Source organism: Lichenostomus cassidix, chromosome 1 (genome assembly GCF_008360975.1).
Source record: "Lichenostomus cassidix isolate B80296 chromosome 1, HeHo_3.0, whole genome shotgun sequence".
Lineage (NCBI taxonomy): Eukaryota > Metazoa > Chordata > Aves > Passeriformes > Meliphagidae > Lichenostomus > Lichenostomus cassidix.
The window spans coordinates 10440049-10452809 of NC_139479.1; the positions used below are offsets into that span (position 1 = coordinate 10440049).

The following is a 12761-nucleotide window of genomic DNA, read 5'->3' on the forward strand; positions in this document are numbered from 1 at the left end:
AAATAGAAAGTATCCTTTTCAGAAGGTTTGTTTTCCCCTTTTGGTGGGGGTGAGGGAGGGAATGGAGATGTGGAGAGGAGGGAGGAACAGGTAAGGAGAAGAGGAAAGTAAATGGGAAATAAAAAGCTTCCAACTTTTTCAAAGTATAATCTAGAAATATTACTTCTAATAACTCATCTTTTGCTGATTAACCTATATGCTCTAAACCTCTTTCTTTATTGGCCACAAACTGAGACAGCAACAACACTGACAGGGAAACCAGCTTTCCTGAATTAAAGTCCTAAATTAAATTTCACAATTTCTTCATCATTTGTCTCTGTGATTTTATAAGATTAGGTTAAGTCTACTTCATAGATTCTCCATTGATAATATACACAAGTGACTTATTTTCTCATTATTCCTCCCCAGAAAACTGCTTTCAAATGCAATTTAACATTTTATTTGAGGCTGGCACATGCTACCACCTTTCTATTTATTAACTTAAAAACTAGAGTATCTGAATTGCTCAACCATGAGCATGTTAAAGCCCTCAGTTACCCATAAGTACCTCTTATGTTACTGATGCTTATGTTCAGTTGTTTCATTTTCTCACAGGTCCTTTCCACACATTCATAGACAGAGTTTAATATTTCCTTTGGATCTTGTTCCACCCATCTTTAACAAACAGTAAACACCAGTTATAAAAAATTACATTAAAAAAAGAATTCTAGTCTGAAAAACAAGCTGAGCATTTTAATACAATTATAGCTAGAAAACACGTTTTACATATCTACAAAAAGTATAAAGAATTTCAAACCCTTTTTAAACTGTAAGCTGTATTTTTACAAAAAAAAAAACAAACCAAAACAAACCTGCAGAAAACAAAGGATTTTGTTTTATTATATACAGAGAGTATTGGCAGCAAATGATAGGTCAGTTAGGAACAAACAAAACAAACGAAACCTCAGAGAAGAAACTATGATATTTCCATAGAACAAGGTGAAGATTATTATTCAACTGCAAAAATTACCAGCTTTATCACCTTAAATGAGATGTTAAGTCTCATTTAAACTTTAGTTTTAAACTTCAGAGTTTAGATAGTAAATATGTAAATGAGTGATCAGAGAAAAACACTAAGTACTTTTAGCTTCCGTAACTCAGGGCACATTCTGGACACCCAGTGGGAGCTATTTTATACCATTTGATCTACCCAGTCTTTTATAGCAGATACTGTGCTACTAAGAATTATTAATCAATTTCAGTTTGGATGACTCAGTTAAAACTACATAAGCTCTACCAAAATGTACACAAATGAAAAAACAAAAAAAATCATACCCTTCTCTAGGGAATTTTTGCTGTATTTCAACTTGATGGTGACTCAAGAGCTCTGCTGTTTTTGCATTAAAAACCTGCAAATAAATTACACAGTGGAATTTTCTATGAACACAGAAGTTTAAACAACAATAACTAACATTTAGTCTTTTGAACAAATACAGTGCTGTGACAATGGATAGTAATTTTCTATCATCAATCCCAATATCTATATAACCAGAGTGCAGATATACGCATTTTTAAAATTAAGATAGGCAAAGAATATTTTAGTAAACTTTGCTGTCAATCTGTCAACTTTAACTGCTTCTTTAAACTTGATGAGTTGGGAAAGAACCAGATTTTTTCTTGTGGAAGTTATAGAAGTTAAATTCCTGATGCATTTTAGAGTATCTCTCAGTAAAATACCCACTGTTGTTGATAACATTTCTTCAGCTCCTGCTCTGCCACTCTAGTTCTGTGTGTTTTCTTGGGTTAGCTCACTTTTAGGAAGAGTGCAAATCTGTGACAAATCATTGAAGAACAAGAAAGTACCTAAGCAAAACCCATTTTGTTTCAAAACAAACTACAAGTGCAGAGCCCATGAACAACCTGACAAGAAAAGAATGTCACTGCAGCAACACATTACAAAAGAGAAGAACATGAAGAAAAATAACTCAAATTTGGATATACTACAATAAAAACCAGCAGAGTAGAGAATCACGAGGACTGTGTTAATGGGTGTTCTTAAGGAATCACAAGTTAGAAGTTCTGCCTTGCAGTAGAAGCTCATGGAGAATGCATAACAACCCTCATTAACCACCAGTGGCCTGTTCCCAAAAGGACTCTCTGCTGAGGCCAAGCTAAGGGACACCCAGTGAAACATTCAACTGAAGTTCACAATGAGCAAACCAGAGTGCCCAGCTGGGCAGTGCTGGCATTCCTGAGGGAACAGCTCTTCCTCCCCAGCACCATGCAGAATCTTTTGTGTGAAGAATATTCTGGCACCTAGAAAGGAAAATCTAACAGCAGGTTCAAGTGAATTGCAGAACATGTCAGTAGGACACCATCCTACCTTTTTATGGCAAGCAGAGGTGAGACAGATTTAGAAACCACTCTCACATTCAAGAAATAAAATTCAGTTATACCCATCCACCCGCTAGGATACAACTGAATCTTGTCCATATTTCCTTGTTAATGCTTTCTTCTCATTCCACAAATTTTAGGACTTTCTGTTAAAGCTTTTAATCCATAAACTCTTGGTATCATTTAGACAGTACACTTTACTCTGAAACTATTAGAACAATTCTGGCAAAAAGGACATGAAGTTCTGATTCTCTGGTTTCTTTGGAACCCTAAAGTATCTTTAGAGTGAAACTTCGACGTTTAGAAACATTGTACTTGTATATATAGAATCACAGAATAATTCAGGCTGAAAGGAACCTTGAGAGATCTCTAGTACAATCTCCTGCTTGAAGCAGGATCAGCAATGAGATTAGATCAGGTTGCTCAAGAACTTTTCTAGGCAGGTCTTGAAAACCTCCAAAGATGAAAACAGTACAAGCTCCGGAAAACACTGAAAGCTCCACTGCCCAGAAAAGAAGAATTAAAAAGGTACATTATTGTTCTTTTCTGCTATCAGTTGGAAAGATTACATAGAAAGAGCACTGCTGAATTCTTTTTACTATATTTACTTATCTGTGTTTCATCTACCAGCTCAGGCTTGACATGAATCCATCCTAATAAAAGTGAAAGCTCTGTCAGTACTACACATTTGGAAGGAACTTGCATGGGATATGGGTCTTAAAATGCTACACAACATAGTTACTAGGAGGTTGTTTTGCATGTATGCAGCAAGTTTTACTTGAAACTGCCTTTCTGCCAAAAGTATATTCATATTTACTAGGGTTTCAGAATAAAGACAGAATGATACAAGACTTTTTATTTAACCTGTATGTATGTATCGGACATATTAACAACGTTAAATAGCATATGGTAATCATTCACCATCAATCATTCAGTATTTCTTGAAAGAGAAGGTAATGCAAAGGATTCCCACTGGTAGCAGGAAGAACAGATTCAACTAGACAGTCATTGAGTGAACATGGAGTGTGTGACTTACAGACAGTGGTAAATTGTGACAGCAATACATTTTCAACAGAAGCAATAACACTATATATGCAACGATTTTTTCATGCCCATAGAGAATAACTAGGCAAACAAACCTGCAAGCTTCTGACATTCTCAACAAAAGCAGCAGGCACTCCCTGTTATTCAGGGCAAGGGATTAAAAAGTTTGACTGGGAGCAATACCTGTTTGAGGTCAGGTTGGACAGGGCTCTGTGCACACTGATCTAGGGGAAACTGCCCCTGCCCATGGTGGGGGTCAAACTAGGTAATCTTTGAGGTCCCTTCTGACTCAAATCATTCTATGACTCTAGGATTCTATACTGATAAACATGATTCTGATATATGAAAAATGCCAAATATGAAAGTCTCCGAATTTAAACCTACAAAATGATAAATAAAGTAGGGAATAAATAGAAGAAATGGGACCTCAAAGCCTTCCTTTCCCACTCCTTCCAAAAAACCACTACTGCTGAAAAAACACCCCTATATAGTCCCTGTTTTTCTCTGACAGTGATGAGATAGAAAAATAAATAAGTACAAATAACATAGATAAGGCCAATATATCCCTTTTGAAACAGGTTTGAAGTGTATTTCTGTAGTTTGCTCAGCCTAAAGGCTTTCAATGCTTTCATATTTGTTAAGAACTGATTCCAGTTTATGTTACTGATCTCTCAGTTGTTGTGTGTGGAGGGAAAGCCAAAGTCAGTTTTGCCCTAATTTTATCAGGAGAACTCATGAAGAATTGTCTAGGCTATTTGGACATGTACAGCTGTCTTGAACAGAGATGAAAGTGAAAGCCACCAGATAATGTACTGAGTTCTCTAGTGAGAGATTAAAGAAAAGGAATAATAACATCCTCCCTCTACTCCTAACAAAGAATTAAAGCTTGAGCCTTGAGTCTCAGGACTGGAGAGAAGAAAGACCTACATAGCCATGCTATATGTGAACATGCAGAGAAGCACTAGGGATGATCACTGAAATCAAGCTTTTTATATAATAAAAGCTTTGATATACTACATCGCATCACATGAAGGGGTGCAGTTACATATTATTACATATTATTTTGTATTGCTTTCATGTTTTTTTATCTCAGTGGAAGAGAGTTCATATCAATCAGTTGCAACAATGTTCAAGGAGTGAACAGAAATATGAGGTTCATGGAAGTGATGCAAGAAGCTGCACAGCTGAAAAGACAATAATGAAACCAGATTTTAGAAGTAACCTTTTAAATCTCTCAAGCTTTGTCACGTAACTCTGCCTGCAGAAAAGCTATTCCTGTTATTCTATGCTGTATCTTCATGAACATCTGTAAAGCTGGAACAGTCAGCAAACAAGCTCAAGAGATGGAATTCTGAAATTGCATTGAAATCAGCCCAGCTGGGGTAAGGACAACAGGCAAACAATAATTCCCTCTTTAGCCCTTAACTAAGAGTAGCAGACAGTCGGAATTTATGAATAAGTACAGTTTAACAAGTGTCCTAGAAATTATCTTTCTTGGAAGGCTCGTGATGAACAGACCTCCCTCCACCATCTAGGAGGTGCTTACAATTATGGGATTTAAAAGCAAAATCACACTGCATTTGAAGTGACAAGTGCTAGGGAAAAACTATTTACATATTTTTTAACCCTTCTTGCTAGCTTACAATCAAGTTTTTCCTCTTTCCCAAAAGGTCATGTTACTTCAATAGAGGAGTAAAATGGATTCTCCTCTGAAGAGAAAGCTCAATGGGTATGAGCATGTATTACAACTCTTTCTGTTCCTGGATAAAATGATAGAAACACTGTTCAGCAAATATCTTTCAAGAGATCAAACAATGGTTCAGCTGGCCATTAGCTCCTGATCCTAAGACCTTTCACAAAAGAAGTTATAGTGTAATTTTTTTATGATTCTTGAATAATATGAAATGGAACATGAGAGATGAAAGTATTTATTGAAAATATTCAATGAAACATCTTGGCTAGAATTCAGTCATCTGGGTACACTTGCTTAGCTTACCCAGCTTATTTTCCTGCTCGACATCTTTGAGGAAATGAGCTTTAAACAATTGCACTGGTACTTGAAGCACTGTGCTCTCCCTGGTAACTCTGAATCTGTTATGCAGGTTCAACCCAACTTAACAAAAAAATTGCAATCTCAAGAATAATTACAATTCATTTTTGTACAAGTAGCAAATAAAAGTTAAGATCCAAAATAGGGTTCATGGAGTATAAAGCTACAGTACATACTACCACTGTATGTGTGCTGTGTGAGAGGCAAGGCTAGATAAGGAGTGACAGTAACAGAAATGCACCTGAGTTCTGGTGCTTCTTTAGCCTCCTCATTCACACAAGGAGGAGACTTAAAACTCGTATCTGTGCACAGGATCATTTACTCTCAATCTCAGGAGCTCACCTAGCTGAATTCGCTGCTCAGGTAAAGCTAAATTTAAGACCAGGTTGATCAGGGCCTTTTCTAGTCAGGCACTGAGTATCTGCAAGGATGGAAATTCCACACACTCTCAGCCCCTGATTCGAAGCTTCTTGCAGTGAAACATTGTTTCTTTACATTTATTTGAAATTTCACTTGTTGCAACTTGTGCTCACTGCTCACTGTCTTTTTCCGGGCACGTCGGAGAAAAAGCTGGTTCTATGTTCTCCACAAACTGTGGTTAGATAGCTGAGGACACCCCTTAGCCTCTTTGTGAAGAAAGAACCTCTGATCTCCTAAATCCCTCTTCCATGGCCTTGAGCTCAACGCAGGAACCATTCAGCAACCCCCTGGCTAGATGAATTCCAGTTCTTCAGACTCTCTCATTCTCAGTGGGATCCAACATCAGACACAGTGCTCCAGACGCTGCCTCCTAAGAGCTACACAGATGGCAACAACGACTTTCTGCACTTGGCTCAATGTGCACTACCACAAGGATGAGCTGTTCACATATATCCAACTCGCTGTCCAGAAGGAGTCTGTGTCTTTTTTCACTAAGCAGCTTCTTAGCATTGTGTCCCAAATGCTAAACTTTGTTTAACTTTATGAATATTCTAGCAGGCCCCTTCTCTGGCTGGAATTCCACTCAACTGGTCACCCCCATCTGAGAGAACATTTCAACCTATTCCCGTGGCTGTTGATGAAAATACTATGGGGTATCAGCCCTCACTACTGACTACTGTGGAACACCATTGCTAAATCTGCCACCTGTAATCGTAAATTTACACTCTGAACTGCTGACACTACCCTGTGGCCCCACTGGACCAGCCAAAAACAAGTTTTTCACCCAAAACTCTTTAACCTATCAAAATCCTAGGTCTTCCACTTTAAAAAAATCAGATAACAGTTGCACTAAACTACTGAATACACAAGTGCAAAGTAGGCAGCAATTTGATTTTGACTTGTGACTTGATGAACACAAAAATTGTTGGAAGCACTGTATTTAAAAAAATATAGAGAGATCAGTGAGAAATGTAACCAAAATACCTAACAGTAAAAGACCAAAAGGTAATAAGAGAGCCAAGGAAACAATTTGGGCACAAACAACAATACATTACATTCTGGCTTAAATTATTTCAAGGCAAAATCTCTCTCCTAACTCTAGCAATCCCCTTCCAGCACAGAATTCTCCAGACATGTGTTGCTATCTGAATGACTGATGAGAGCTGTAGAAGATCTCTGCACATTTTGTCCTTTCCTTTCTCTTCTCCCCAATATTCTGATTTAACTCAGTGATCATGTATCTTATTTGCTCAAACCCATGTAGCTTTATTATCATAATGATATGATCACACTGCTAAGTTTAAGATAATGCTGAGTTTTGACATGAATCGAGAGAAATTGAGATGGATACAAGAAGAATCAAAGAGTGACAGACACAATACACTTCTTGAAAAAATTAGGAAGCATCTGAATCCTCATGTAGACAGGCAAAATCTCCCTGATTGCATTAAAGCCATTGATGTATGTGTGTAGTGTAAGAAATTCCTTCTAAGAGGAACTTGTGAAAATACTTGCAAAAAGAGTTTAAGCTTTACTTCTACTAGTGTTATCCTTTTAGGATAAGAAAAAAGTTAATTTGGCATATACAAAAAAGCAGATAGAATTTATTTTCATGTGCTACAGGGAACTTCTTCAAGCTCGTTCCCAAAAAGGACTCCTGACTGACATCCAAGACAGCCTACTGGTGTCATTTGTCAGTTTGGAGTTTCTCTCCACCCCCAGATCTGTGTTTTCTCATTTGACAATCCCATGAAGGTCATGATATTGAGTAATAATGGTAACATAGGTCAAGAAGATACTATACTCTCCTGCTTCATGAAGGAACATTTCACATGGGGGAAGAATTAAAAAAAAAAAAAAAAAAGCAAAAAAAAAGCAAGGGCAAACTAAAACAGTCATCTTCCCAATTAATACTTTGTGCAGTTGACAACACTTTATATCGAGTAATTATTTCATTTCCATGGAGGAAATTGTCACTGGGATTTATTTAAGTCAAACTACCATGAACTAACTGACTGGGGGAGAGTACACGTGTAGTGATTTGCAATCAAGAAGTATCTATAGTAAGTTTCACACATAACGACATTAGTTACAGTCTATTGCATAATATAGAAATAACTAGATCCCTCAACTAAAGAGCCATGTATATGATTAATATATTAATCCTCTCAGCCTTCAACTTATCTTCCTCTAGTGTTTAAACAAATCAGTGTTTCACAAGGTGTGCAGGTTCAGCCACCTGAATACCTACAGCGCACAGGATGCACTGACATTAGGGCTGGAACTGCAGCAGTCGCTCCAGCAGGCCCCGGGTAGGTTTTAGCGGGGAACACAGCGGAGTTATCGCATTGTTTGAACACCAGCTAATCACAGCCACCCAACTCGCGCGGATCTATTGCCCCAGTCCCCGAGAACCTTGTCCATTTGATTCCACCCGGGGCGAGACACCCGACAGATTGAACCCCCGACAGATTGAAAACGCAGCGCGCTCTCAGCAGCGGCATCTCGCAGCCCCTGCAGCAGCAGCAAGCGCCGCTGCTCTCAGGCTCGCCCCGGCACCTCTCCCCGCGCCGCGCGGGAACGCCACCGAGGGACAGCGGCGGGTCCGGCACCCGGGCCGAGCGCCGCCGCCACGCCGGGAAACAGGAGGCGGCAGCCGGGACAGCTCAGCCCGGCCCCGCGGGCCCGTTCCGCTGCCCTTCCCCAAGGGCACGGCAGAGGCCCCCGCCGGGATGCAGGGGAGCGAAGGCGCAGAAGCCGCGGCTCCCCTCAGGCCGCGGGGGCTCCGCCTGCCCGCGGTGCCGCCCCGATGGCCGCGCTGTGCTCACCAGGAAGCGGGTGGAGCTGGTGCCCTGATCGATGGCTCCCACCAGCGGCCCCAGCGCCGTGCGCTCGGTCGCGGCCATGGGCGCTCAGCTCCCGCTCCGCTCGCTCCCGGTAACGGCCGCGCCGGCGCCGCGCGGGCAGCTCGCGGCCGGCGGCGCGTGGCTGCCGGGGTGAAGCCGGCAGGGGGGCGGGGCGGGGGGCGCTGCCCCGCGCATTGTCAGCCCGCAGCCAATCGGCGCCCGGGGCGCGGCGGGGGGCGGAGCTTCGGGGGCGGGGCCGGGCTCGCGCGAGGGGGCGCGAGGGGGGTGTGTCACGTGACGCGAGCGCGCGGCACGCCCCTCTCTTGCCCCGCCCGCCCCAGCGCCCCTGAGGCGGCGGCGAGGCGGCTAGGCGGCGGCGGGACGGGCGGGCGGGAAAGCTGAGGCGGCCCTGAGGGGAGCTCCGGCCATTCCCTCAGGGGAGCCCCGGTCACTCCCGCGGGAGCGCCGGACCGGGTCCCGGGAGCCCTCCTGGGGTCACTCGTGCCTTGATGCGGCGTTCCACGGAGCGAAATGCATTTCGCTCGTGTTCGGGGAGAGCGGGAAGGAACCCCTCGCTCTCTGAGGTGGTATCCCGCTGGGGCGGTGCCAAGCTGGGCTGTCGGGCAGGAAATCTTACGTTCAGAGCGAATACTGCCAAGGAACTCTGCAAGGCTGAGTGAGCATGGGTGACCGAGATATACATATTTGTGATACAGCCCCAAAGCGGCTTGTTTCATGTTTTAAAGCTTTATCGTCACGCAGAAATATTAATTTGCTTTAAAAAAATGGAATCTCGGTCTTCCTTCCTTACTGCTTGTTGGCGACTCGTACTTCAAGAAAAACCGCTGGTGTGGCAAGAGCCGGGATGGAATTGCAAAAGCCAGCAATGCTGACTGAAGCACCTGAAAAGTTACAGTGGCACACGGTGCCTGTAAATCAGCCCACAGACACCAGTAAATCAGCCCCTACACACACCGAATAAATCAAGTTGCCTTTGCCATGACTCCACTTTATTGGTAGTTGTCCAAACTCCGGGGGTTTTGCCGCAATTGCTCCCCGATATGCAAAATCTCATTGCTGCCACTTGGGAATGCTTTGCAAGATATCTTACCCAGCTCTCCCGTCGTTTCCTCTTTTTGTTTGTTAGTGCTTCAGCTGGCACCGAGGAGCCTTGGATGGGGCGGGAACAGCACTTACTGCTGATGTGTAATAGCAGGGGATTTCACTGCAGTCTGTAACTACAGCATCTGAAACGAGACACAGTTTCGTGGGGAGATCCACATTTTCAAAACTGAGAGTAGTGAAACACTTGGCAAATATTGTCAAAGATTCTCTATTATTCTCAAATTTTATAGCCAAGACTGGTATTTTTTTTCTTTTAATCTAGCTATAGTTAAGAGATCAGCTTGCTCAGGAACATGCTGCAACCCTTAGAGAAGTATCCACAGAGTTTGCACTAGAAGGTCATAATGATCCCTACTGGCTTTGTCAGAGATCCTCTCTCTACTTCTCTACTTCAGTTATCACAGGGAGCTTCTACTCTAAAGCCACGGCCAACAACTTCGGTTCTTTAGGAAAATTTATGCAAGGCTACAGCATCTCCATGTAGATTAGGAATTCAAGGAATTAATCCCATGGAATCTTAGTTAAATCTGAATTAATCAGTATAATACCTGGGAAAAGTGTGGGTTTTGTGTTAGTTCTTTTGTCTCTTAAAAGCTGCAGTATTGTGTTCTGAGTGTATTTTTAACTCAGGATAAGATTTTCAACAAAGTGACTATTTTCAACAAAGTTTGAGGTCTTTCTAGATCTAAGAAGGAAAGAAGAAATATCATGACAGATATACATGCAAAACATGAAATATACTGCACTGACGAGGATCACTGAGTTACAGAAATTCTTTAGGAGGTGCAGAACTGCTATTTCCTTAGGTGTTCTTTAGCAACACCTGTGAGTATTGATAGACCAGGAACCGGAGGGGTGACACAGTAACCTATGATATTTCCTTAACCTTCACCAGACACGCAAGACAGGCAGAAAGGGGAAATAATTTAGTCCGAAACTAGAAAATACAGAGTCAGGGAGAATAGTTTATTCTTCCTAGCTCATTCAACAGTGTGCTATCCCTTCCTTCACACTCCTAGTCAGTGTTTGAATAGAACATTTTTCTCCTGTGGTATTTATTATGCAATACTATTTGCAGAGTAGGGATAGAGGGTGCTGTCCCAGGGAAACCTGCAGGGGAAGGAAGGGTGGAGCTCTGGCTGTACCTTTACAGTAAAATGGTGTGAGGCCACACTCGGCTGAGACAGTTTTAAAGGAATTAGCTTCCTTTAAAGGAAGGAGCATGGATATCTGTGTGGACTAATTTCTTCTGCTTCTGGCTCAGATCTCACTGAGGCAAGTCTACACGATGCAGCTGAAGTTGTTAGCTGTTCTAGTCTCCTGCTGAAGGACTTGCAAAATGGAAAAAAAAAGAAAATAAATCTCGAGTGCTAGTTGAGAGCCTTGTGTGTATTATTCATGACAGAAGGAGACATTTTGGAATTTAGATATACTTACTATATACTATATACTTACTGTAACAGTTTCCAGCCTGGTGGAAATAATGGAGGTTCCCATTGATTTTGGAGGACTTCATTATCAGAAAGTTGAATTCAGTTCCTCAAAATGTTACATTTATAAAGTTAGAGATTGTTTTCTACTGCCCATGCAATGCGGATTCCTGTAAATGATGATATTGTTCCCCATGCAGCTTTTTGACCTCTTGTTCTGTAAACTGAACTCAAAGAGAAGGTTTTTCCACCTCTGAATACAGCCCCACTGCTTTTTTTTTTTTAAATACATTTTAAAGGTAGTGAAAACATTGGAAAACATTCATTACCCACATAAATATTTGCAGTGCATTTTTCAGAGCCAACATAATTTAGTTGCTAAATAACTAGTTTCAATAACACATAAACCTGTTTGTTTGCCTTTGGTTTGGGTTTTTTAGTTTCAGTTTGATTTTTCTCTTTAATCTCAGCAGAGTGAAGGGAAGTTGGCAATTACATTCTGCTCTTTCTGGCTGATTCTTCTTTACTGACCTCAAGTTAAGGACAAAATGTGACCGTGTCAGGCTACTCCAGGCATGTGATACTGAATTAAAGAGTGAATGCCAGAGGTCCACGTCTTTCCTTCTGCCTCTTAGTGACAGAGAGGGCTCTGCCATCAAATCCTGCTCTTCCTCAGAGACGTTGGATCCTTGGGCTCCCCCAGGAGGAACAGAAAGCACGTATTAGGAATTAGTGTGGAACAGGTGTAGCTGCAGAGTGTACAGTGCACCAGGGTAACGAGTCACGCTGCTGCATGCACCCTTTTGCCTACTGGGAAGATGAGTGGTATGTGTGAGGGTGCCTGTGCCTGCACAAGTGCATAAGCTCTGTCTGTCTGGTGCAGGGAGCCAGCAAGAGCAGGTCATGACCTTGGCTGCCTGTGCCCTCAGATTTTATAGATCATCTGCAGCACTCCTTTCCATTGATCCCAAGGAGGTTCTCCTTGGGCCATTGCAGTGAGCCATTCTATGTTCTGTCTCCTGTGTGTGTTTTGGAAGGTGTCCACATGCAGTAATCTGTCACCATTTGGCAAGAGCAGTTTTATTGTGAAGCCATGACTGGAGTGATGCAATCAATGTCTTGCAGGATATGTTTTACTTCTGACCTGATATTAGACAATAGTTTCCCTGAATGACATTTTATATTTAGAATCACTCTCACAGTGTTCAAACTCTGTGTAAATGTTGCTGCAGTTGCTGTCTTTCTGGTGGACAAAAATAAAGTTTAGATAAATATACATTTTGCAGACAGCTAGTGCTAAGTCCTTTGAAAAACAGTTATTTAGCCACTAAGTCTTTACTTGAGTCATAGAATCACACAATGGCTTAGGTTGGAAGGGATGTCAAAGATCATCTAGTGACAACTCCCCTGCCAGTGAACAGGAACACCTTTCACTAGACCAGGTTGCCCAAAGCCCTATTATTCAAATCAAAA

General features: G+C 41.8%; 1 protein-coding gene across 5 annotated transcripts in view; it reads right to left on the reverse strand.

Annotated features, from left to right (window-relative positions):
- The window catches only part of GK (glycerol kinase), a 53942-nt gene extending 45065 nt beyond the window's left edge, over window positions 1-8877 (reverse strand). For 4 of the 5 annotated variants that reach the window (XM_085049946.1, XM_085049937.1, XM_085049955.1 and 1 more), the window contains exons 1-3: window positions 8716-8877; window positions 1315-1388; window positions 548-654 (exon numbers count right to left, since the gene is read on the reverse strand). In XM_085049946.1, coding sequence (XP_084906072.1) covers window positions 548-654; window positions 1315-1388; window positions 8716-8793 — 259 coding nt within the window. In that variant the 5' untranslated portion in view covers window positions 8794-8877. Of the gene's footprint in view, window positions 1-547; window positions 655-1314; window positions 1389-2981; window positions 3027-8715 lie in introns of all 5 variants that reach the window. The other variant, XM_085049964.1, reaches the window with a different exon arrangement.
- Window positions 8878-12761: the final 3884 nt, after the last annotated feature.